This window comes from Crassostrea angulata, chromosome 1 (genome assembly GCF_025612915.1).
Source record: "Crassostrea angulata isolate pt1a10 chromosome 1, ASM2561291v2, whole genome shotgun sequence".
Lineage (NCBI taxonomy): Eukaryota > Metazoa > Mollusca > Bivalvia > Ostreida > Ostreidae > Magallana > Magallana angulata.
The window spans coordinates 38,313,107-38,340,825 of record NC_069111.1 but is presented as its reverse complement, the minus strand read 5'-3'; the positions used below and the strand labels follow the sequence as shown (position 1 = coordinate 38,340,825).

The window sequence follows — 27,719 nt, the reverse complement described above, 5'->3', positions numbered from 1 at the left end:
AGGCTACTCATGCGCTGACGAAATTTCCCGGATGGCACCCCGCCATATTTGTTTATGAACCACTTAGCTTCCTGGACAAGGGGACTGAAATAGTATCCATGGTGGGTTCTAGATAAAATAATCTGTCTAGAGAGCCTCCAAAATGGCGAGCGACTTTGATCCAGAAGACAAATACAGGTATATATGGGGAAGTCATTCAGTAAACTTAGCTTGTCGGCCCCTCCTTCACACAAATCCTTCTCTTACAATTTCGTGTGAAGGACGAGTAATCATAGTAGCTTTAACTCTTTGTTGATGTGTATTACAAGAAAACGAAATATATCAGTATATCATTCACATTGTTTATGACCTATGTTATTGATGTTATTTCTGTGACATTCATAAGTGAAAGAATGTCATGACTCAGATTCGAATTATGTATGACATTCATGACCTAAGATTGATTTGTACATAATCATTAATGATTGCTCTCTTATTGACTGAACCATTAGTTATTATCAGTTTTTATCTTTAAAACCAAGGAAAGAATACTCATGATCATATTGTACAATCTATCTTATTCTATGATGATACAAATGAGAATGTGGTTAATATTGGTAGCAAAACCCTTGCTGGAATTGAAAACAGAGTTTTGCTGATTAATGGAAAAATACTAATTGTTCTGCATGAAAACTTCAGAAATATTTTTTACAGTGTATTATATCTTCACTAAGACTTTAATATCAAACGATACATTTTTCAATGAATATAACCTATTGTCACTTTCCGGGTGACTAAAATGTGGTTTCAGACCTGGGTTACTCATTTTGGTGTTATAAACTTGATATTGAAAGAATCCATAACAATTTCATCTGCAGGAATAATGTATAGGAGCTTTGACTGCTAAAAAATTTACCTTTATATAAAAATTCTGTGATGAATCGTTTGTAATTCCATCATGATTAAGCCTAATGAAGATAATGAAATTTTATTAAAAATTTCAATACTGTGTGGTTATAATCAACATCATGTGTATCTTTTGAATGCTTACACTTGAATTTTAATGTATGGAAATTCATGGGGCATATAGTCATAGTGCATTTCATTTTGAAAAGTGGCAATTTTCTGATATCTTATCTATTGCTAAATTAGTATAATGACATATTTTTTCCTGATAAGCCATTGAGAATGTCTAAAGGAGAAAGACATTTTCATTTTTGATCAATTTTGTTATCTTTAAGGTCTAATTGAGTGATAACTTATTACTATATTTACGTTACTGAAGTGTTGAAATTGTGTAAAAAAAAAACAACAAAAAACTGAACACTTCTGCATGATTGTTCTCACAGCAGGAAAACTGAGTGAATAAACAATCACCTGGTTTCCCAAATTCAGTACCTGATATACTGAGAATTTGGGCAAATGTAGGATGTTATATGAAATAATACCATGTTATAATCTTTATATCTATATATCTCTATACAAAGTTTAACCATTATCTCAATCACAACTTTTTAAATTTTCTTGTTGATTGTAGCTTGATTAATTAATTAATTTCTTTGGTAATTTCAGCTGGTATTTTGGAACCCTTTCTCGAGATGAAACGAATGAGATTTTGAACCCAACAGATTCTGGGGTATTTCTGGTCCGAGACAGTCAGTCAATTAAGGGAGACTTTGTTCTCTGTGTCAAGTAAGTCAGCTATGTATTTTGGTACAGACATACTGTTTCTAAGTACAGACTATATGATATGATAAATATTTAAAAATGAAAAAATACTTGAAACATCAAGGAAATTTTTGTGATAAAGACTGTCTATAGGTATAAATACTAGTTGTAAATTTAAATAACTTGTCAAATCACTGTTAACACTTGTTAGAATTTTAACCATTAAGGCATTTCTATTCTGATTAAGGAGTCAAACTGTCTTTAAGTAAACATGAAATTTTTGAATTATGATATATATACCAATGTAGTAAATACATAAAGGTGTGACATTTTATAAGCAAACTATTTTTCAAGTAAATCACCAAAGTACTTCTTATTTCATTTGTTGACTAGGATAACTGTGATAATTGGGGAAGCACATTTCATAATTTCATGTTAAAAAATTTGTTTTGTTCATGGTTCATGTAATCCATAATTTTATGTTAATGGGAAAAATGTAGAGAGATAGAAATGAGCGGCGGTATATTGTTGATCAAGGAAACAAATGCATGCATTAATGTTTCATGTTTGCGTGCACCTTTACTTTCTGGTACCTAAACTTCCTGTAATGTGAATCATTTCAGAGAAGAGAACAAGATTAGTCACTACATTATCAACAGAATCCATGTAGGAAATTCAACGCGGTTCAGGATTGGTGATCAGGAGTTCTCGGACATAGCTAGTCTTCTAAGCTTTTACAAAACACACTACCTGGATACCACATCTCTAATCAAGCCAGTGAGTATTCAGACAGCAATATGATAAAATCTTCAAAATTTTAAATTAAAAAAAAATGAAATCTTTTTGCAAGATGTTAAAAATGTTTTCTATGTACCTGTAATTTCTTATTCAGCTGATTGAGATATGATCTGATTTTTTTAAAGGCACCCAGAGAGAGGGTCGTTGCCAAGTTTGATTTTCCTGGAAGGGTAAGTAAATTAGCATTAATTTTAAGATTCTGTAGGCTTAACTGTTAAAGGGACTTGGACAAAATTTGAGCTAAAATTTTATATCTTATTTTTCCATTTTTAATGTTTAGAATGGATAATATGGGTATTTTTAATGCTTTGTCAAAGTTTGAAAGTCAGATATTGAGTTATAAGCAAGATACAGAGTTTGGAATCCTTTGTTTTGTAAACAAAGCTTGAGCCTTGTTATTGTTTAAATATGTGTTTTATTGGTATAAGTTTCAATCAAATGTTGCTTCTTCTATTGATAATATATTTCATAAACACATTGAATAGTTTTGCCTTGTTTCCCACGAGTTATTATGTCAAAGAAATGGTAATTCCATACTTTACATTATTTGTAAACAAATGTAAGACTCGAGCTTTGTTAACATAACAATGACTTTTTACCTGTGTATCTCCCTCATAACTTCAATTCTACCATTCAAATTTTGGTCAATCATTCAAAATGTGCAAGTAAACCATTTTATATCTAAAATATCAAAATTAAAATTTTGTTCTAAAATTGTGTCCGAGTCCCTTTAATGCATAACATTAACTGGCATTCTACAGCAGTTATTGCCAATATTAAAGAAATGCTAGATCATTATTGTCTTTTATTCTACCTCTGTGTATACATGTATTTTCTATGTAAAATTGCAATGAATAAACATGTTTTTTTTATCTGTGAAATAATTTTCATGCTATCTGCCTATGGTGAATAATCATTGAAACTATTCATCAGCAATATTAGATTTTCCTTATTTTTAATCTTGGAACACCTCTGGTGTAATACAAGTCACCACGTTAGATTCAAAGCCTGATATTTCTAATTTGTTTACCATTAAGAAAACTGCATTGCCAAAATATAACATTTTTGTCTGTAAAATAAAATAACTTATACTGATTTCAGATGATAGCAAGTTTATTGTCCCACTCGACAGCAATTATGTCCCTTGGTTTTGCCTTTTGAAATAGCTGCTGTCCTTGGGGACAGTAAACTTGCAATCATCAACATAGCCAGTAAATACGTATATATAATATACTGTGAACGTCATCAGTAAATTATTTGACAAGAGTCAGTTATCAACCTCACTCTTATAATAAGCATATAACTTCAAAACTTAAAAACTAAGTAAAGCTATGTTGCTGACACTTTTTAAGGAAGATCCAGTCGCAACAATGTCTATTGCCTCAAATGTTGATTTCTAAGAGCTTAGGGCAGCTGTTCCAAGAACTTCCTTGCACATTTTCACTGCATGGTTTTAAAAAGAAATATAAACAAGTGTGAATTTAATAGTTGTAATTTTTATACACTAAAATGGTTACAAGGAACAGCTGTCTTAATATCTCTGTATTGTGGAAGCAATAAGTAGACATTCTTAGCTGTTAGTGGAATAGAAATACATTTTTTGTTATTATGAATGCTGCAGGAAATTCTTGAACTGTTGTTTGAGATAGGAAAGCCTTTGCTAACTCCTCAGCTTATATATTTCAAAACATTTTTTTAACTGGTATGTTATCATACAGTACCCATGAAAACTTAATATATTTTTTAACTGATTGATTATCATGGTATAATTTCTTTAACTTCTATTTAAATTCATTTTGTTATATTAGAAAAAAATATTACTAACTGAAGTGCTGAACAAATTGCTCAAGTATGAAGTTATTATACCATATTATACCTTTCAGTTTGCATGATTTATAAATTTTATATGATATGTTTTGTAAATGATAATGTTTATACCTTTTCATTCCCAGGATCCTGAGGACTTACCCTTTAGGAAGAGTGAGGTCTTAGATGTGATATCTAAGGACGAGAAAGATTGGTGGACATGTCGAAACAGCAGAGGAAATGTGGGACAAGTACCTGTCCCCTATGTATCTAAGGTATGTTTAAGACATTACATGTATCAATTTGGGTTGTTTTTCTTGCATGCATTATAGCAGAATGGAACAAAAGTAAATGTTATCTTATGGTTTAGATGTTTATAAAAATTTCAAAATACCTACAAGTAATTGGAGTTAGATATTTTAAGAGGTGATATTTTATAACAAGATGGTGGTTGAGGCCATTTTATTTTAATTACTTCTGATAAAGGAAGAGTTTAAAACTTTTATAAATGTTAAAAGTACCGATATATATTGTGGAATCAAATCAGGACTGAATGCATGTGATTTTGACTATGCAGTTGATTTTATTTTACCAAGACATCACTGGGATTAGATAAGTTAATAAAAGAATTGTTAAAAACTAATACATGTATATGATACATATATGTAGGTGCATTAGGCAAAATGTACTGTTTTTTTCGAACGCATTCAGTGAATCACAGCTCAGGAATTAAAAGTTTGTACAGTTTTTTAAATTTTTTTCTAAATGCTGCCATTTCCTACTTTTGTGACACTGGAAATTGTCAACCGAGTTTGACTTATGACTTACCTGGTGCCTGTAAAGTGTACCAGTACATAGTAAACACAATGGCCTTGATGGGTGAAGATGCAAACTGTCATTATAGCAACAATTACCTTGCTCTAGATATATTACAAAATACCCTGTAGGGAGACTTGTTTATGTAATTATTACTGGTTATGATAAGCGTTTCGTTACTTTTTCTAGCCAACTTTAGTAAAAGACACAAATCTGACACGATACATACGATGGACTATTAAAAGAATTTAACATATTTGATTCGCTGAAATAAATGGATATTTAAAAAAGTTATTTGAGCAGAAATTTATGCAATGTTGCATTTGCTGCTATTATTTAATGTTGAACATTCTAAGTGTTTTGAACAAGATTTAGGTTGGAGACGTGGATTTTCACATTACCAAAGTAAGTGATTAGGCTCTCATTTGCTTGATTTTTACAGTTTTGGGGGGGGGGATATAAAAAACTTGCAACATTTATATCAACACATTATACAATACATTTTTTGGTTCAGAAATAAGGTATCTTAAACTATAGATTTTGAGTGATATTTTGTACTGTTCCTTTGATGGGCAGTGTACAGTATTTTTACTTAAATTTCAGTAGTTTTGAGGTTTCTGTACAGTATTTTGGGTCTTTATTTATCACATGTATGAAAACTTAGCAACTTTAACATCAACTTTAAGGTCAAGATCTAGTAAATGAAAGGTGCCTACAGGTTTATAAAATTTAAGATATAAATTCTTTCCATGATGCTTCATAACAATAGCTTTGTTTGATAGCGTGTACCGGGGCTAAAATATTTGGTAAACACAATGAAAAATCATGTTTTAAACTGTCATTTTCAATGAAATATGAAGGAAATAAGGAACAAATTTCGGAGTTTTGTCCATTTTTGACTAATAAAATATATCTAGAATGCCTAGTCTCTCCAAAAACGGAATAAAACAAGCTCTTGACTTCCTCTTTGTAATGATGTTAAATTGAATATAGGTATTGGGATTACTTTTCCCATGATTTAACATAACATGTCAAGAAAATGTATAATTTTGTACATAATTCCCTTAGAGCTGTAAAGTACAGGAAAACGATTCTTCAAATCAATTATGACACCATAATGGTTCTATCACGAAAAAGACACTCCGAATCATTTACTAGGTCTTGACTTTAAACAATCAGTTACTACAGATTGGCTTAAACGTCTGCATGTTGAATAAGAATGTTTCCTTAGACATAAAATGATGCTGTTTAATTTTCAATCTAATTAAAATTAGATTCTTCACACTCTCATATTTGATATGTCGCTGTGTCACAGTAACAAATCAAATACGAGGGAGTGAAGGATCTAATTTTAATTAGATTGTCTAATTTTCAATGGTATCACAAAAAAAACCCCGATACTTTTTTTTCTTGGTGGTGTGATATTTTATAGTTTATTTTAAGTATTGAATATCATAGACTTTGAGATGAAAAAAGTTGTTACATCTGACACTCAAGATACATGTAAGTGGCCATATAATAGGGAAGTGTGATGAACAATCTTGGATAAAACCTAGTCCAATAAATGCACCTAGTAAAACTACTCTGATATTAAAGATGTTTATGTAAGATGTTCACTGTAAGGAATGCTGATATGATCAGTAAGATGATTGTACATCACTGCATTAAGAGACTCTTGTTTGTCGTTTCAGTTTGATCCTAACAACCCCCCAGTAGTCCCCCCTCCGCAAACTACAGTTCCGTCACCCCCGTCCCCCACCCCCACACAGCCAATCAAAGAGGTAAGCTATTAACTCAGAATTAATGTCTCAGTGCTTCATTCTTCAACATCATTGAAAATTTAAGAAAAAACTGTCCAATTTACATTGTGATACAGGACTAGAGAATGTAGTTTTATTTTCTGTTTGTATATTTGTAGATTCAGCTTCCTGCTAAAGCAGTTGTCATTCACCAAAGAATACCAAGTGCATATGATCGAACCCAACTTAAGTTAGAGGTAAGCATCACTTAAGATTTTCTGCCGCTTAATCTTTGACAGTAGAGCCTTTCTATTGAAAGAACTTTCCACCACGCTTTTCATAAAATTAAGATGTGTTTCAAGAAGCATTTTGTACTAAACTTGATTTTTTTTTTATGTTTGTAGAAAGGTGAAACTATCATTGTGACAAAAATGAATTCTAATGGACTCTGGGAGGGTGAAGTGAATGGGAAAAAAGGAATGTTTCCATTTACCCATGTGAAATTTTTAGAAGACAATTCAGAGGATGGGACATAACAGAAATCCTGCTTATATTAAACCAGTTGCCAATTATTTCTATTGATAGTGCTGATGTAAAAAGAGGAAAGAGTCTGGGAGTTAGTTTCTTCCCTGGTGGTGCTGCATTATTAATCCCAATAACCAAACTAGCAGAAATAATGTTTGTCACTGTCCTTGTAACTGTCTTGTTTAGATCAGTAGAGCATGCATAGAGAAGGTGGCATCTTAAGCCTCCTATCTAGTGCTTTCACTTGTGTGTTATGGAAAGAGGACCAAGTGCTTGAATCATTGATCAAAGATGTTCAGAATTTTGTTTTTGATTGGGAGGGGGTTTTACAAATTTCACATGAAATGGCATTTTTGACCTGTTCAAGCAAATTGAGTAGAGGGCTAAAATGGGTAAAAGAAGAGTCTGTCAAACATGATTTTTACAGAATAGGAATACTGAATAGTAATAATACATGCTGGTCATTTGATAGATCATATCAGTATTACAAAGTGGTGAATAAAGATGTTTGTAAGCCTCATATTGTGAATATTTATACATGAATTACTCTGCTCATTCTGTAACCAAATTTATCCATTTGATTATTATTCAAAGAAATCTTGTATAGAATCTGCCCTGTTCTTCCAGAAATACAACGAAGGAAACGGATTTAAATATTTGATTCGTGTCATTATTAAATAAAATTGTCAGGATCAAACGTATTATCCCTATGGGAAGACATTTCATTTTGGTACCATGTGTATTGCTTCTTTGTGCTGTCATACTGCAGAATTTGATATGTTGTTTTATGATATGAAAGATTTTGGACAGGCATCTTTACAATTGTTTTTATTTTTTTCTACAGAAATTGATTAATCATAGAGTGCATTTTAAGGAAAATAAATTTTGATACCCCATTTCCTAAAATTGAATTGGCACACAGTCATATTTTTATGTATCATTCATGTCAGAAGTAAAATTTATCAAAGAGGGCATCTTTTTGAAATTTATAATGAATTTTACACACATCACAATCTTGATATATAATTTTTTATATTATGTATGTTATAAACTGCAAATGGATTAATTTATATAACTGTTTCATAAATGCCTCATATCTTGTAGCTCTGTAATTTTTCATTTTATTTAATTCCTTATAATAAGTATGTATGTGTCCCATTTGTATGCTTATATCTGTCTTTAATTTTAATAGTAGATTGAAAACTGTATATGATAAATAGAGTACATGGTACAATAGCATAGCAGTGTACATTTATTTAATTGTGACCATTTAATTCATCTCATGTACATGTACCGTATTTGCCAGGTTTTATTGTCTCAGCTGTTTCTATCTGAAACAGTTATTTCCCCTTTTTTTGGACCAATGCGTTTTGATTTTTTTGCAGGCAAAGTAACAATTATTGTTTTGTGAATCGCTCATTGGTATTGTAAAATATACATACACATAAAGCATTTAACATAGAACACCCGACCGGATTATGTTTTTACATGATTTTACAGTGAAGATATATTAGTACTTCATGTAAATAAGATTGATTGTATTGCAAAGTTATTTTTTAAAAATTGACATGACAGCAAAATTTATCTGAACATTTTTCGGTGTTTTGTTTGAAATCAACTAGAAATCACAGTTGACAATTGTAGACTTTTAATATCCCTGTAAAAGTTGACTCTATTCAGAAAGTTCTTTAAAAGAAAGAAATCACAAAAATCTGTCTGTCCTCACTAAAATTCATTCTGATAAAAATCAGCTCTTCTGATACGCTAACCATAGCATATCAGAAAAGCTGGTTTTAATCAGATTGCTCTTAAAATTAGCATCTACATTACACTTCACATGAATGATAAACCTGTGTTAAGGAAGACTTTGCCAAGTTACTGAATGTGTTTAGTATAAATCTTCAGCTAATAAGTTTATAGTGTTATGTAAACATGTAAAAGGACATTATGTTTGCATGTGTGTAGGGTTTTTTATTCACTGATGAATGTTTAGTTAGTGTAATCAAACTTCAGATCTAATTGATTATCAAAATACAAGTGATTAAGATACATGTACCAGAAGATTAGCAATATGAGACGAGTCTTTTTCTCCAAGAATTTTGTTATTATTTATAATTTTTCAAATGAAAAAAGATTATGTCTTTAGAATCAAAGACATTTCAGTGCTGTGAATTAAGAAAATTATTAATAGTGTTATAGCATGAAAAAAAAAACTTGTACAACAAATTACTGAATACCTGTTATTAAACAGTAGCGTTTAAATGTTGAAATATGCAAAACTCTGTATGTTTAAACATGCAATGTATGTTATTTATATAGTTAAAAGGTTATTGTGAATGACAAACATTCAGAACTTAGTTACCAAAGGAATGCAGAATTTTGTTTACAAGGTAAATACGGATGTGAAGTCCTGATTGTGTTTAAAGCTGTAACAAAGTTGCTGAAAAACTGCTATCTCGGAATAAAAGTTCATTTGCATATTAGAATTTGTTGACTTTTTTAATTAAATATTAAATGTATTGGAGGAAAATCATTTTGATCGTTATATTTTTAGGTCCCCAACCCACTCACACACGGAAAAGAGATATAACAGTACAAGATTTGAAATTCTGGCTTTACAGGTACATAACACATCCTTTCGAATCCCTTCTTAATTAAGTTGAAGGTGACACCCGTTTGACATTCAAAATCTGTTCAAGACATAAACTTTATGTGCAACTATTACACGCAAGACGATGAATAAATCACAATACAAGTCAATTGTCACAAATTGCTTACGTGTGTTTATATTTTGACCAACCGTTAGATTTGCAGAGAAAGGACCAGAGAATAGCTTATAACATACAAAACAAAGCAATTGAAATGGTTTTATTTATCTTATTAAAAAAGCACTGAGATGTTTCAAAATCGGTCATTAAAGGTCATGTTAGCGTAAAATATTTCTTGAACTAGTCCAAGTGACAGTTCATGTGACATAAACTCTTTCTTCACTCATCCAACCTAAATCCAAACTGGCTCACTCAATGTGTACATCGGTATTAAAACAGGTCAGAAAATAAGAGTTTAAGTTGTTCAAACAGGAAGGTAAAACTAATCTTTTCCAACACGCACATTCCATATTGTACTGACATCTTTTCAAAAGTCCTTAATATCTGAAAAAAAGAATATCAAATAAAATAAAAATTGCTAATTTTTGTGTTATACTAAAAAACTATACAATTTATTTGTTCAGAGAGAACCAAACATAAAACACAGTATAAATTTTGTAATTGATGATGAGTAACTTACGCCATGGCTCCCATTGGCTGTACGATAAACTAACCGGAGACCCTTTCTTTCTTGGCTCCACCCACTTGTCAATTTTGCTTTCAGAAAAAAAACACGGTATAATTATTACACTTTTTTAGTTCAACGAAAGTTTAATTATATGTTTGATGCCAGAATATTTTTAATTTTTTAAACAGCAATACAGACCAGTGTTATGCCGATCCTCGAATGTATTAATTTGCTTACAACATTTAAGTTGCATATGATGAACAATTTTATTCCTTCGTTTTATCTGCTTTTCGAACTTTTGTGCTCTTTATTTAGATAAAATGTATTGATAGTGTATTTTCTAATTAATAATAAAAGATACTTAAATGTTCTCTAGCAACAGTTCTCATACTCTATTACAAAAAAAAAAAAATTAAAAAAATTAACATTTACGTACTAACATTGAAATCAGCACTTAACACCCTCCCTCCCCCACACACAAACCCTCCCCATGAAAAACCTCACCCAAAACCCTTCTTTATAACCATGCTAAGAAATAATATAGTATATCCTTTGTTTTGATAATATCTGCATCGATATGTTAGTTATGAGGTCTGAATTGTTAGTAAAGAATTTTTACAAATATAAAATGAATATTAAAAAAAGAAATTTACTTGGATGCATATGGTTTAGCAACACGAGTCATCTCGTTGCGAATAATGGCAAACGTAGCCAGTCCAGCGCACAATGCTAAAACAGCACCGACTGTAGCTACCCAAGCAATGTTCTTGGGATCTTCCAGGAATGTCAGGTGGCGATCGTTCACCATGGGCATGACATCAGAAGGAGGCTCAAGTAAAACCAAAATAGAAGCCTTGTCTGGTAAATAAACAATATGGCTCGATCACAAGTTGCTTAACCACAAAAAGAATCATATTGTCATTATATAAGGAATAAGGAATCATTCTTTAAGTATTATGAGGTGATAATTTTGGTCGGGGCGTGATCAAATCCAATAAAGCCCGAAGGGCTTTATGATAGATTTGATCACGCCCAACCGAAATTATCACCTCATAATATTCAAAGAATGATTCCTTATTACTTATATTTATATAATTTTAAGCCATCGTACGATTAAACATTAAAATATAAATAAGCAAACCCCGCTGGCGCCTCAATTTGGCGTCATTTGTATTATGGGTTATATAGTGCAAAGTCGATAAATAGTGTTATCACAAGCAAAGACACTGGAAAATGTAAATATTTTAGTTTAACAATTAACATGGTTGATCATGCAAATCAGAAAATTCCATTGTGAAATTTTAAGATCACAAACAATCAAATCATTGCATTCATTCCTTCCAATACAAAGTGAAACCATTCATTAAAGTTGATATTAAATTGTTCTCTAATTCTAATTTTCTTACCAAACTTTCCATCTACATCTTCTGCTTTAACTGTAAGTTCGAAAACTTTTGAAGAAAATTCGATCGGCAAAACTTCCTTAGTCATCAATTCCCCTTCGTCAGAAATATTAAAGTATTTGATTTGTTCTTCCACTCCAAGTAGCTGATATTTGACTATACCTTATTGGAAAAATACATTCAAAACGATCTAATCGCAAAATATATTATTTTTTAAAACTATTGATCCAAACTGACTTCATTAAAAGGATTTTCAAATCAAAAAGTAGTAGAAAATTGTCTCACCGAACTGTCCTACATCATTGTCGATTGCCGAAACAACTCCAACAAATGATCCAGAGGATGAATTCACCTTTACTACAAATGTGTACGAATTGTTGTGGAATATGGGAGAATTGTCGTTAAGGTTGTTAATCCCAATCACCAACAATGCTGTGTCCGTCAACTGTCCATCACTGACAGTTACGTCACATGTAACAGATGTGGGCGTTCCTGGGACATCAACGTCATAATCAGCACTAAAAAGAAAAGGAAAACTACTCTTTTCTACCTATAACCATTCACTAAACATAAAGTAAACATTGAAAGAAATTTTGTGTTTCTTTTTCTGATTAACTTCAGATCTGACAAGAGCAAATTTTCCAGTCTGTTGGTTTGTATTTTTTATATAAAAAATTCATGGTATAAATGTACAATGTATTAATTAAAAGGCGTCATAATAAAGATTTTAACCTCAGGGTGATTTCGCCCGTATTGGAATCTAAATCAAAGCCCGGGCATAAAGAATCTAATCGTAGAACATCCGCAGTATCTGGGTCGTTCACATCAAATTCAACTCGTCCAAATAGTTCTCCCGCCTACAATTCATCAAAAATGCGATTCAAATGAAATGTTAATATTACATAGAGAACAATATTGTGTCTTTGTTATAATATATCAAATGAAAAAACCTATTTAGACACAACAGTACATATTATATAAATCTGCTTTTGATAAACAAATGCAAGATTTCTCAGTTAAGAAGGATCAGATACGCTGTCGCATTGCAGACTTGTAAACAGATTTCGCTAAAATGATAACATACTTTCCCTTCATTCCCATATACGTTATATGAGTCTCTGCCAAATACTGGAGCCTCGTTTTCATCCGCGATTTCAAGTATCAGCTGGCCAACATCTTCCATTTCTCCATCAGAGACAGTTACTTGCATTACAGAAGTCCTCTTCGACAATGATTCAAAGTCAATTCTAGTGAATGCTGACGTCTTCACCAGACCACCTAAAAATTAGGAAACAAAAATAATTAAGGTTAGCAATGAACACAAGCATGATGATTTCAGTTCAAAAGGCACAAACATACTTATGCGTTTTAAGTATATTAAACAAAAGAAATTATCACTACGCCTTTAACATGTGAATCAATCAACATTTAATGTATTTCTATAAGAGAACACTCGACTACTATCAGCTAGAAACTGAAGTTATCTAGAAGTGCATTACAACCCAAATGACCATAATTATATATAGCCTTTACTGAGACAGTAAGTCATTAAATAAAAAATATATATCCTCAATGTTAAGGAAAGTATTATTTCATTAAAGACAGTGAATACATTTTTTTAATTGTTGGCTTACTATTAGCATCAATGCTGAATAATGATGATCCTATTTCCGGATTGAATGTTGCAGTGTAGGTATGTGTGTCATCGGAATTGATGTCATCTACCAACACCTGAAAGACAGATGCCGAGAGACCCGAGTTTTCTGGCACCGTCAAGACAGACGTTAGAGGAAGGTTACTGATGACAGGAGGACTGTTCAGTATTACAACTGTGACTGTCGCGGAACCTGCAATTTCATCAATACAGCATTGACAAAAAATATTTAACAGAAAAAACCCAATGAGAGATTTGCTTCCTAAATTTATTTGCAGATAAATTAATATCTTTCTTCTTCTTTTTTATAATATTTATCAATTTACCCGATAAATCTCCGGTGTCTGTTGCAGTAACTGTTAGTGATGATCCAGATGTGAACGTTAAAAGACTCTCTTTCACAAATATTTGACCGTCTTCATGGATTCCAAAATAATCCATGCCAAGAGATGTTTGATCCAAACTGTACGTAAATGTTCCTTTAATGCAATAAAAGTGTAAACAAAAATGGTTTCATTTTTCATTTGTAATTTCATTTACGCAAAAGATGAATACGACTTTTGAGTTGAAAAAACAAAAAAAGATATAAATGTATGTGTGTAATGAACTACAGAAGTTATCTTTAATCCAAGGAAAGTCAATTACCAAATTCTCCGATATCATCATCGGTAGCAGTTACTGATCCAATTATATCGTTAACGGCAATATCAGCGAACACACTGAACTCATACGTTGATGTTGTAAAGGTTGGAGAGTTATCATTGATGTTATTGATGACGACATTCAACGAGGCAGTGTCCGTCAGTTCCCCGTCGGACACAATCACATTGCACGTGAAGGACATTGGAGTTCCAGGAATATCCACATCGTAATCACCCCTGATAAAAGGACATTTGTAGAACGATTTAATATACGGAAGAACACATCAGGTGCAATGAAGAATAAAAAAAATCTCCATAAAGGACAAGGAAACTCACTTTAAGGATAAAGATCCTGTATTGGGATCAATGCTTAACTCAGAACAAGCAATGGAGAAAGACAGCAAAGAATCAGCATCGGGATCTAGGACGCCAAAGTCTGGACTTTCAAGTATTGTTCCAGCCTGAAGGAAAAAAGTAGGGATCTAATCAAATTCAGTTCCAAGATCTCACTGAAAAGTATCAGCACATGATAAAACTACACACCTCTCCTTCGCTCCCAGAACTGAAATATCCATCGCGTAGAAAGATTGGAGCCTCGTTGACATTGGTAACATCAATAAGCAATTGTTTAACATTCACATCCTTTCCATCTGAGACAGTGATTGACATGACAAAACTGTGTACAGAGTACCCTTCGTAGTCTATGACATCAGAGGATGAAGTAGATACCAGTCCGCCTAAAATGGAATCTCAAATATATCAGAACACTTTAGTAATGATTTAACAATGATTTTCTTGAGAGAATTTCAATAACACTTTTTTGAAATCACAAAATGCATAACGTCAATCAAATTTGAGCTGACTTCATGCAAAGAACCCTGAAACTTTAACGCTTACTATTAGCATCAATGCTGAATAATGATGATCCTATTTCCGGATTGACTGTTGCAGTGTAGGTATGTGTGTCATCGGAATTGATGTCATCTACCAACACCTGAAAGACAGATGCCGAGAGACCCGAGTTTTCTGGCACCGTCAAGACAGACGTTAGAGGAAGGTTACTGATGACAGGAGGACTGTTCAGTATTACAACTGTGACTGTCACGGAACCTGCAATTTCATCAATACAGCATTGACAAAAATATTTAACAGAAAAAAACCCATGAGAGATTAGCTCCCTAAATTTATTTGCAGATAAATTAATATCTTTCTTCTTGTTTATAATATTTATTTCAAAGTTTTCATTATCAATTTACCCGATAAATCCCCGGTGTCTGTTGCAGTAACAGTTAGTGATGATCCAGATGTGAACGTTAAAAGACTCTCTTTCACATATATTTGACCGCCTTCATGGATTCCAAAATAATCCATGCCAAGAGATGTTTGATCCAAACTGTACGTAAATGTTCCTTTAATGCAATAAAAGTGTAAACGAAAATGGTTTCATTTTTCATTTGTAATTTCATTTACGCAAAAAATGAATACGACTTTTGAATTGAAAAAACAACAAAATATATAAATGCATGTGTGTAATGAACTACAGAAGTTATCTTTACTCCAAGGAAAAACAATTACCAAATTCTCCGATATCATCATCGGAAGCAGTTACTGATCCAATTATATCGTTAACGGCAATATCAGCGAACACACTGAACTCATACGTTGATGTTGTAAAGGTTGGAGTGTTATCATTGATGTTATTGATGACGACATTCAACGAGGCAGTGTCCGTCAGTTCCCCGTCGGACACAATCACATTGCACGTGAAGGACATTGGTGTTCCAGGAATATCCACATCATAATCACTCCTGATAAAAAGACATTTGTAGAACGATTTAATATACGGAAGAACACATCAGGTGCAATGAAGAATAAAAAATCTCCATAAAGGAAAAGGAAACTCACTTTAAGGATAAAGATCCTGTATTGGGATCAATGCTTAACTCAGAACAAGCCATGGAGAAAGACAGCACAGAATCAGCATCGGGATCTGTGACGCTAAAGTCTGGACTTTCAAGTATTGTTCCAGCCTGAAGGAAAAAAGTAGGGATCTAATGAAATACAGTTCCAAGAGCTCACTGAAAAGTATCAGCACATGATAAAACTACACACCCCTCCTTCGCTCCCAGAACTGAAATATATATCGCGCAGAAAGATTGGAGCCTCGTTGACATTGGTAACATCAATAAGCAATTGTTTAACATTCACATCCTTTCCATCTGAGACAGTGATTGACATGACAAAACTGTGTACAGAGTACCCTTCGTAGTCTATGACATCAGAGGATGAAGTAGATACCAGTCCGCCTGAAATGGAATCTCAAATATATCAGAACACTTTAGTAATGATTTAACAATGATTCTCTTGAGAGAATTTCAATAACACTTTTTTGAAATCACAAAATGCATAACGTCAGTCAAATTTGACCTGACTTCATGCAAAGAACCCTGAAACTTTAACGCTTACTATTAGCATCAATGCTGAATAATGATGATCCTATTTCCGGATTGATTGTTGCAGTGTAGGTATGTGTGTCATCGGAATTGATGTCATCTACCAACACCTGAAAGACAGATGCAGACAGACCCGAGTTTTCTGGCACCGTCAAGACAGACGTTAGAGGAAGGTTACTGATGACAGGAGGACTGTTCAGTATTACAACTGTGACTGTCGCGGAACCTGCAATTTCATCAATACAGCATTGACAAAAATATTTAACAGAAAAAAACCCATGAGAGATTAGCTCCCTAAATTTATTTGCAGATAAATTAATATCTTTCTTCTTGTTTATAATATTTATTTCAAAGTTTTCATTATCAATTTACCCGATAAATCCCCGGTGTCTGTTGCAGTAACAGTTAGTGATGATCCAGATGTGAACGTTAAAAGACTCTCTTTCACATATATTTGACCGCCTTCATGGATTCCAAAATAATCCATGCCAAGAGATGTTTGATCCAAACTGTACGTAAATGTTCCTTTAATGCAATAAAAGTGTAAACGAAAATGGTTTCATTTTTCATTTGTAATTTCATTTACGCAAAAAATGAATACGACTTTTGAATTGAAAAAACAACAAAATATATAAATGCATGTGTGTAATGAACTACAGAAGTTATCTTTAATCCAAGGAAAAACAATTACCAAATTCTCCGATATCATCATCGGAAGCAGTTACTGATCCAATTATATCGTTAACGGCAATATCAGCGAACACACTGAACTCATACGTTGATGTTGTAAAGGTTGGAGTGTTATCATTGATGTTATTGATGACGACATTCAACGAGGCAGTGTCCGTCAGTTCCCCGTCGGACACAATCACATTGCACGTGAAGGACATTGGTGTTCCAGGAATATCCACATCGTAATCACTCCTGATTAAAAGACATTTGTAGAACGATTTAATATACGGATGAACACATCTGGTGCAATGAAGAATAAAAAATCTCCATAAAGGAAAAGGAAACTCACTTTAAGAATAAAGATCCTGTATTGGGATCAATGCTTAACTCAGAACAAGCAATGGAGAAAGACAGCACAGAATCAGCATCGGGATCTGTGACGCTAAAGTCTGGACTTTCAAGTATTGTTCCAGCCTGAAGGAAAAAAGTAGGGATCTAATGAAATACAGTTCCAAGAGCTCACTGAAAAGTATCAGCACATGATAAAACTACACACCCCTCCTTCGCTCCCAGAACTGAAATATATATCGCGTAGAAAGATTGGAGCCTCGTTGACATTGGTAACATCAATAAGCAATTGTTTAACATTCACATCCTTTCCATCTGAGACAGTGATTGACATGACAAAACTGTGTACAGAGTACTCTTCGTAGTCTATCACATCAGAGGATGAAGTAGATACCAGTCCGCCTGAAATGGAATCTCAAATATATCAGAACACTTTAGTAATGATTTAACAATGATTTTCTTGAGAGAATTTCAATAACACTTTTTTGAAATCACAAAATGCATAACGTCAGTCAAATTTGACCTGACTTCATGCAAAGAACCCTGAAACTTTAACGCTTACTATTAGCATCAATGCTGAATAATGATGATCCTATTTCCGGATTGACTGTTGCAGTGTAGGTATGTGTGTCATCGGAATTGATGTCATCTACCAACACCTGAAAGACAGATGCAGACAGACCCGAGTTTTCTGGCACCGTCAAGACAGACGTTAGAGGAAGGTTACTGATGACAGGAGGACTGTTCAGTATTACAACTGTGACTGTCACGGAACCTGCAATTTCATCAATACAGCATTGACAAAAATATTTAACAGAAAAAAACCCATGAGAGATTAGCTCCCTAAATTTATTTGCAGATAAATTAATATCTTTCTTCTTGTTTATAATATTTATTTCAAAGTTTTCATTATCAATTTACCCGATAAATTCCCGGTGTCTGTTGCAGTAACAGTTAGTGATGATCCAGATGTGAACGTTAAAAGACTCTCTTTCACATATATTTGACCGCCTTCATGGATTCCAAAATAATCCATGCCAAGAGATGTTTGATCCAAACTGTACGTAAATGTTCCTTTAATGCAATAAAAGTGTAAACGAAAATGGTTTCATTTTTCATTTGTAATTTCATTTACGCAAAAAATGAATACGACTTTTGAATTGAAAAAACAACAAAATATATAAATGCATGTGTGTAATGAACTACAGAAGTTATCTTTAATCCAAGGAAAAACAATTACCAAATTCTCCGATATCATCATCGGAAGCAGTTACTGATCCAATTATATCGTTAACGGCAATATCAGCGAACACACTGAACTCATACGTTGATGTTGTAAAGGTTGGAGTGTTATCATTGATGTTATTGATGACGACATTCAACGAGGCAGTGTCCGTCAGTTCCCCGTCGGACACAATCACATTGCACGTGAAGGACATTGGTGTTCCAGGAATATCCACATCATAATCACTCCTGATAAAAAGACATTTGTAGAACGATTTAATATACGGAAGAACACATCAGGTGCAATGAAGAATAAAAAATCTCCATAAAGGAAAAGGAAACTCACTTTAAGAATAAAGATCCTGTATTGGGATCAATGCTTAACTCAGAACAAGCAATGGAGAAAGACAGCACAGAATCAGCATCGGGATCTGTGACGCTAAAGTCTGGACTTTCAAGTATTGTTCCAGCCTGAAGGAAAAAAGTAGGGATCTAATGAAATACAGTTCCAAGAACTCACTGAAAAGTATCAGCACATGATAAAACTACACACCCCTCCTTCGCTCCCAGAACTGAAATATATATCGCGTAGAAAGATTGGAGCCTCGTTGACATTGGTAACATCAATAAGCAATTGTTTAACATTCACATCCTTTCCATCTGAGACAGTGATTGACATGACAAAACTGTGTACAGAGTTCTCTTCGTAGTCTATCACATCAGAGGATGAAGTAGATACCAGTCCGCCTGAAATGGAATCTCAAATATATCAGAACACTTTAGTAATGATTTAACAATGATTCTCTTGAGAGAATTTCAATAACACTTTTTTGAAATCACAAAATGCATAACGTCAGTCAAATTTGACCTGACTTCATGCAAAGAACCCTGAAACTCTAACGCTTACTATTAGCACCAATGCTGAATAATGATGATCCTATTTCCGGATTGATTGTTGCAGTGTAGGTATGTGTGTCATCGGAATTGATGTCATCTACCAACACCTGAAAGACAGATGCAGACAGACCCGAGTTTTCTGGCACCGTCAAGACAGACGTTAGAGGAAGGTTACTGATGACAGGAGGACTGTTCAGTATTACAACTGTGACTGTCGCGGAACCTGCAATTTCATCAATACAGCATTGACAAAAAATATTTAACAGAAAAAGCCCCATGAAAGATTAGCTCCCTAAATTTATTCGCAGATAAATTAATATCTTTCTTCTTCTTTTTTATAATATTTAACTTTAAGTTTTCATTATCAATTTACCCGATAAATCTCCGGTGTCTGTTGCAGTAACTGTTAGTGATGATCCAGATGTGAACGATAAAAGACTCTCTTTCACATATATTTGACCGCCTTCATGGATTCCAAAATAATCCATGCCAAGAGATATTTGATCCAAACTGTACGTAAATGTTCCTTTAATGCAATAAAAGTGTAAACAAAGATGGTTTCATTTTTCATTTGTAAATTCATTTACGCAAAAGATGAATACGACTTTTGAATTGAAAAAACAACAAAATATATAAATGTATGTGTGTAATGAACTACAGAAGTTATCTTTAATCCAAGGAAAAACAATTACCAAATTCTCCGATATCATCATCGGAAGCAGTTACTGATCCAATTATATCGTTAACGGCAATATCAGCGAACACACTGAACTCATACGTTGATGTTGTAAAGGTTGGAGTGTTATCATTGATGTTATTGATGACGACATTCAACGAGGCAGTGTCCGTCAGTTCCCCGTCGGACACAATCACATTGCACGTGAAGGACATTGGTGTTCCAGGAATATCCACATCGTAATCACTCCTGATTAAAAGACATTTGTAGAACGATTTAATATACGGATGAACACATCTGGTGCAATGAAGAATAAAAAATCTCCATAAAGGAAAAGGAAACTCACTTTAAGGATAAAGATCCTGTATTGGGATCAATGCTTAACTCAGAACAAGCAATGGAGAAAGACAGCACAGAATCAGCATCAGGATCTGTGACGCCAAAGTCTGGACTTTCAAGTATTGTTCCAGCCTAAAGGAAAAAAGTAGGGATCTAATCAAATTCAGTTTCAAGAGCTCACTGAAAACTACCAGCACACGGCAAAAGTAAATACCTCTGCTTTGGTCACTATGTGGTGTGTTTTGTTACATGACCGTCAGGGATTACAGTTATAAAAGTACATGATTGTTCTTATTACTTTTTTTTGCATTTTATTAACTTAGTGCACACTAGACGTTCCTCATTTTAGATAATTTCATTGAAGAATCTTTTATTATTAATTTGCATCTACAATACCAGGCTATTTTTGGAGTTTGAATATTTGGGTTTTTTCTTATACTAGTAATAGCGTACTAAATGCAATTGGACACTTTTAAAGAAAGTAAAAGTATATATTTTTCAATAAAACTATACATCCAAATAGAATAAAAACCATGATGTAACATAATTAATAATCATTGAATTACGAAGTTGAAATCGGAGCCTATAATGATATGGATAAAATGTGAACACTATAGACGAACAAATAAAAACATTAATTGACAAACGATGAAATGCGATCAAAAAGGCTTGCTTGGACCGTCAGTTTAGGTAGACTTAACAAACATACCTCTCCTTCGTTTCCAGAAATCGAAAACGTATTGGATATAAACGTTGGAGCTTCATTGATATCGGTAACATCGATATGCAATTCTTTAATATCCTGACCAGTTCCATCCGAGACAGTAACTGACATAATAAAGCTTCCAACTGAGAGTGATTCGTAGTCAATGTAAGATGAGGATGAAGTAGATATTAAACCACCTGTAATACATATTTGTATTTCTAAATTTTAAGTACATGTATTACCAGCTTAATTTTGTTGAAAGACTTTGTTTGACATTAAAGAAATACACACTTTGATAAAAGCCATTTTTGCTTAAGATTGGGCATATCTTTTAAATTTATGTTTTCATATAAACTTAATGTTCGGGAGTATTCCCACTTGCTTGAATTTTCGAGAGAGCTTTAAAATGTTTTGATGAAGTCACTGTCATTTGTGAAATACTGATAATATGATTTCGCCATAAGAACAATTATCATATAAGCTATGTCATTGAAGACATGGAACAAATTAATCAAAGGACTTTTTATTTGACATGTAATATCATTCTTTGTGATGTTCTCGTATTTCTTTCTTATTATAACTCACTGTTTTCATCGATCGCAAAAAGAGACTCTCCGCTAGTGGGGCTGAATGATGCTGTGTATGTATGTACATCATCTGGGTCGTTGTCCGTCGTCAGTATTTGATATACTGACAAAGATTGAGGGGAATTCTCAGGAATAGATATAGGCTCACTGACGGGTAAATTTGTAATTACTGGTGGAGAATTTAGGCCTAAAAATGAAAGTGTGTACAATTGCTATCACTATTAGAATTTGAAATATGATTGATAGTCAGAGCTGATAAATTGTTGGCAAAGATGGAAACATTTGTAAGTTTTGATAAATGCACATAAGTATTTCTAATAGTGATGAAACAATGGGTTTTTATTTTATGAAATTTATTTTATTTTAAATTTATTATATCACGTTTGAATGTTCATTTATTCTTGATTGAAATCTACCGTCAACAATATTGCTTTAAACCAGTCTTACCAACAATGGTCAGAGAGAGAGGAAGAGGTCCAACAGTGTTGTAGCCATCACTGAATGTTACCAGCAGATCTAGGCTGGAAACGGCAATCGATGTCAAATCTGCAGTCATTGTAATTACTCCAGCTGAATTGAAAGACATTACAGACTTAACAGATTACTGTAGAAATTTATTCCTGGTTGTATTAGATTTCGTTTTCTAAAACATGGCATTATTCAGCACTCACTTCTTGGGTGTATTGCAAACGGACACGGTGTTGTTGTACATGTAAGACTAAAGGAAAGTGAATCTTTTTCTGGATCAGTTGCTGATACAGAATAGATGACGTCACCAGACAGGTAATCCGGAGCATTATATTCTATTGATGCTGCAGAATTAAATTAAGTTCACGATAATTTTTTAAAAAAGAGATATTCATATTTTTAGTTCTGCTAGGGTGAAGAATCGCAACCAAATATTACTAATTAATCGAAATAGATTTTACTGAAGAACAAGCGGTGGTTTTATAAACATCTGTATTTAACTCATAAACTATAACTTATCTCTCAGCATTTGATGAAAATAAAAGTAAAATATATCTCAAAATACCAGGTAGATTTGTCGCTTCGGGGTCCTTGTTTTCAGTGACTTCTACAGTGAATACCTCCGTGACGGAATCCTTTTGATCAGAACAACTTACAGATAGAGTGTATTCAGGGACCACCATATAATCCAAATTCGGAGAATCTTTAATTTTAATGTCGTAGCCACCTAACAAATGTACACAATTTGATTAAAAAAAACAAACAAATGAATTCATTAACTATCAAATCTAAACATTAATGCATAGATAAAACCAGGTAAAACAATTATTTTCAGGAACTATTTGTTTTTAAATTCAGACAATAATCATAAGTCTTAGAAATATTTTTCTAAAATATACTTCTATGTATTTTGTTTGTTAAATTGTAGGTATCAAAATATCCCTTCTCTTTATTAATGATATCAACGGTACCTGGTCCTTCCTCGGTCAATGAAAAAATATCTGTGCTAGGAGTTGCATCTAAACTACACGTGATCGTATCCATGGGCAGTGATCGGTCATATACGATGAAAGAAAACATAACTTTTTCAGAACTGTGGTCCTCACGAATTGAAGTGGTCGAAGGTATGCCATAAATTATTGGAAGCTGATGAATTGAAAACAATAATTTTATTATTATTGGCCCTAGTCATACCTCACTTGATAAAACTAACGTACATGGATGAAAAAAATGGCATCATAATGTAATTCGTCGACGTTATTACAAACGGACATTTAAACGAATTGGAAAATTTGCCATGACTGAACCTTTAGATCATTATATATTCATTTTTTTCAAAATCTCTATCTACATGTACATGTAGGTGGTAACTAAATCATGCAGACATCGCATCCACATACCAAAGTATGTGCTTATTATATACTACATGTAGTTGTTTTAACATAGTATTTTGAATATTAACAAAACAATCCTGGACCTCACTGCATTCATTTTCTATGGAGGGTGAGGTTGGGGGTCGCCGATTCCATTTGAGAGAGTGCTAAATATATTTCTCATGATTCCGAAAGCTTATTTACTGCCATGCCAAAAAAACCGAAACAAATGGTCTAAAATAAATCAGTTGCTGCTTTTAATGTTACTGGAGGTCCAAAGGCGAACATACCGTAAAAAGAACATTTTCAGTTTTCTATTACACCCTTTAGAAGGAGAGTTCAATGTAATATTGACTAAAACAATGTATTTCTTTCACTTACTGAATTGACCACTATGACGTTAAGTGATTTAGAATCTGTGTAGCCACAGTCAGATGACAGCTCAAACTCTAAAACATAAGTCCCTATCGGCAACGGTCCGGCACTCACTAACACTTCTACAACAGAAAAAAAAACTTAATTACGATTAATTTCAACTTCTATGATTGATTTTATTGCATTGCGCAGTTTTAAAGCATTTCTTATTCTTGTATTGTGTTTTAAAAATGAAATCATATCTGTAATTTAATCATGGAAACAGTGTGTTCATTTATCGAGTCAAAATTATCTAAAAATGGCTAATGGCCAAATCGTCAAAGTATTACTACATAAGTAATGAATTTCTTTTGACACATATGCTCTTGTTATTAGCCGTTAGTGTTTTTTTTTATAAATATCTTTTTTGTTACACAAACGCTACAATTATTGTTCTCTTTGAAAATGATTACTTGAGTTCGAGTCAAACGTAAACAAGGTTGTGGCCGTTGTCATGGTAACCTCTGGGCTCTCGATGACGGAAACCGTATACAAAGACGTGGCCGGTGGAGTTTCGTCGTAGACAGTCAGTGTGTAATCTAAGTTTGTGAAAGCTGGAGATACTGCATTGTCTGAAACACCCCAACGATAACAGTCAACAAAAACATGTATCCTAGTATATCCACATTTCTACAAGTCTTTTTTACAAATAAAATGAGCATTTATCTTCACAACATTACTTGTTTTTCATGAATGAATCGTCAGTCTTTCAGAAATTGCATGAAAGGGTTTGTCATAGGGTATAGTTTTTATAGTATAATGATTAAAATTTAGAGTAAACTTAGGTTGATTAACGCAATTTGCTCGTTTTTGTTGGGAGAAATAATTTCTTAAATGTTTTAAGTGCATGTTATTAATACTTTGTCAGTTGATTTTTAGTCTACCGTTCTCTGATCGCTTCTATATATAGAAAAATAAGGTCATTTAGACTGTTCTTCCATGTAACACCAAAGGTTTTGTTAGTAAAGCTACATGTACATAGGCTACCAATCAGACTGATATGCAGACGAGAGATTTTTTGTACGAGATTAAATGCACCTCTCCTATTTATGAAATATGTTTGAATCATATTTCTAAGATTTTAGGGGTAATTCAAAACTAATATTAATGCTTTTATTTATTTATTTTATGTAAGAACAAGCAGTGTAAATGTGCTAGGAATGTCACTGGAACAGCAGCATGGAGCTTTTCGATAAAAAAAAACTTTTGAGGAAATACACATCATTTTGACTGGAACTAAGATGTGAAATTAACGTTGTTTAAAAAACTTTTTACGGTTTGAATCTATACTTTTATGACCAGTGAAAAAAAAAATAGGTATTTCTGATATGATAATTTACTGCTGATGCTCGAGGTAGGTAATGCCTGTCCACTTCTCAAAAGAGAATACAATAAGTGTAGTAGACTTCTCTATAAATTAGCAGGAAGTAAGACATTGGAACATTTAAATATCTAAGCTATAATTTAACATACAACATATTGCTTTTAACCCGTGCATGCATGACAGTATTTCAGATATTAAAGAGCTAAACTATAAAGATATAACGGTAAATGCTTTATAACAATTAAGATGATTTAATTTGCCACAAGGTGAATCAATCAATCAAAATTTGAAAATGCACCTGTACGTGTATCTATGAAAGAGGGAGAACCCTACCTGGGTCCAGCGTGCACTGTAGCGCGTACTCCCGTCTGTCTACGTGTGCTGTCCCTGTACTCCAATCAAACGTGGCACCCTCAGACAATGGTCCTATCGTAATAGACTTTGTGTAGGCGACCGTTGACGCTGTTCCTCCGAGATCTTTGTAGCCAATTGATGCCAAAGAAGATGTAAAGCTGTCATTTAATTCAAAGAAGGATCATGAGACGCATAAGGGTATTTGATTACAAAAAAATTGAATTGAAAAACGCATAATAATAACAGTAAGCAAAAGAGGGCCTGTGACGTTTAGTTTTAATCAGATTCGTGGAAAATATACAATTTTTGGATACCTTACTTTTAATGAATAAAAATGTCAAGGACGCTTGAATAAAATAGCCTTACAAGCAACAGCGGAATATGCTTTCTAATAGTACGCTTCAACTAATACAATTTTAATTTGTTAAAACACTAACATTTTGTTCGGCATATGTGAGTTCAACAATTCCAACAATATACATTAATGAAACGTTTACTTCAAAAACCACTAAGCTGTTAGCCTTACAATCCAAATACGTCATTGCGTTGTACACGGATTCTTTCGCTTGCTGATACGTCATAAGTCACCTGCTTTTCAAGCTCAGAAGCTAAAATACAGAATATGAATAATAAAAATAAATTCTGCAAAGTAAAAAAAAAATTCTTTAGCATGTTTTATTAAAATCATTTCATATCTAACATGTGACGGAATACGAGTTGGTTCCAACGAGAGAATATATCCCCGTTGTCGTTGTTGGTCGCCAAATTTGAAATTTAATTGTTCCAGCTGTGATTGGTTTGAAACTCCATCTTTTGATGACGCCACAGCAAGAAGCAGCATATGAAATGGAATTTGTAGTGCTTTCGTCCCCATTGAGGAGTATTCCTAGACCTACAACGCAAGAAAATTGTAAGCTTTTGATAATTCATATTATAGCTCTCTTGTTTTTTTTAATTAAATATCTGGAGTTTCAACATAAATAATCCATTACATACAAATCCATTTGAAATAATTACTTCTTCAATTTAAATTTCGAGTTACCTGTTTCAGGGTCCACGCTCCTGATTGAAGTTTTCCCCGGATCAGTTGCTCCAAGCATTGTATCTGGAGAACACTGTCCTAAAGACATAATACACTCACATCAAACAATTATTTAAAGCAAACGTTAATAAGGAATTCGAAGAAAAATAGCGACTAAATTAAAAAAATAAATAAAAAATAAACAAACAAAATGTTGCGAGTTCACTCGTCGTCGTCCTTGAAAACATTTTTTAAATATTCTTTGCAACAAAAGAAATACATGTCATTTTTGATTTTTTTTAAGGTTTAAATGACAAATTTTCTTAACTTTTTACATAACAAAATTGGTATAATGAGATAAATATCTTGAAGTTTGTCAAAGAGTGAATTAAAATGGTTCAGTAACTAGGCCGTGGAAATGAATGCTACAAAAGGTGTGGGATCTAAGCATTATATTTAAGTAATTCGAGGAAACAATTATAATTCTTGACCTGCATTAAATGTTTCCGTAACTAAGAATCCTACATGACAAAATTATTTAGATACGCTGTCTCTGTG

At 33.0% G+C, this 27,719-nt stretch overlaps 2 protein-coding genes across 2 annotated transcripts; one reads left to right on the top strand and one right to left on the bottom strand.

Moving 5' to 3' along the window:
- Window positions 1-8: 8 nt before the first annotated feature.
- LOC128171242 (adapter molecule Crk-like) lies at window positions 9-9,817 on the top strand. Its single transcript, XM_052836984.1, has 8 exons — window positions 9-177; window positions 1,552-1,671; window positions 2,271-2,424; window positions 2,571-2,615; window positions 4,398-4,526; window positions 6,759-6,848; window positions 6,986-7,063; window positions 7,211-9,817. Exons 1-8 carry the CDS (start codon window positions 143-145, stop codon window positions 7,340-7,342), a joined length of 783 nt encoding a protein of 260 aa, XP_052692944.1. The 5' UTR covers window positions 9-142; the 3' UTR covers window positions 7,343-9,817.
- Window positions 9,727-27,270, bottom strand: LOC128171245 (cadherin-23-like). The gene is made up of 38 exons (XM_052836995.1): window positions 27,183-27,270; window positions 26,841-27,032; window positions 26,667-26,748; window positions 26,120-26,298; window positions 24,876-25,034; window positions 24,430-24,545; window positions 23,647-23,821; window positions 23,241-23,402; window positions 22,879-23,019; window positions 22,655-22,777; window positions 22,206-22,394; window positions 21,624-21,817; window positions 20,922-21,046; window positions 20,592-20,824; window positions 20,273-20,425; window positions 19,910-20,122; window positions 19,556-19,749; window positions 19,349-19,473; window positions 19,019-19,251; window positions 18,700-18,852; window positions 18,341-18,553; window positions 17,987-18,180; window positions 16,211-16,335; window positions 15,881-16,113; window positions 15,562-15,714; window positions 15,203-15,415; window positions 14,849-15,042; window positions 14,642-14,766; window positions 14,310-14,542; window positions 13,991-14,143; window positions 13,645-13,857; window positions 13,095-13,288; window positions 12,743-12,867; window positions 12,296-12,528; window positions 12,014-12,172; window positions 11,261-11,465; window positions 10,620-10,696; window positions 9,727-10,483 (listed from the first exon to the last, which is right to left on the bottom strand). Exons 1-38 carry the CDS (start codon window positions 27,268-27,270, stop codon window positions 10,467-10,469), a joined length of 6,288 nt encoding a protein of 2,095 aa, XP_052692955.1. The 3' UTR covers window positions 9,727-10,466.
- Window positions 27,271-27,719: the final 449 nt, after the last annotated feature.

Coding starts and splice junctions, on each gene's coding strand:
- LOC128171242 (XM_052836984.1), top strand. CDS start 143: ATGGCGAGCGACTTTGATCCAGAAGACAAATACAG. Junction 2,425..2,570: donor CCACATCTCTAATCAAGCCA/GTGAGTATTCAG, acceptor ATTTTTTTAAAG/GCACCCAGAGAGAGGGTCGT. Junction 7,064..7,210: donor GAACCCAACTTAAGTTAGAG/GTAAGCATCACT, acceptor TTATGTTTGTAG/AAAGGTGAAACTATCATTGT.
- LOC128171245 (XM_052836995.1), bottom strand. CDS start 27,270: ATGTCTTTAGGACAGTGTTCTCCAGATACAATGCTTGGAGCAACTGAT. Junction 14,543..14,641: donor ACAGGATCTTTATCCTTAAA/GTGAGTTTCCTT, acceptor TCCTTTTATCAG/GGGTGATTACGATGTGGATA. Junction 13,858..13,990: donor AGACACCGGAGATTTATCGG/GTAAATTGATAA, acceptor ATGAAATTGCAG/GTTCCGCGACAGTCACAGTT.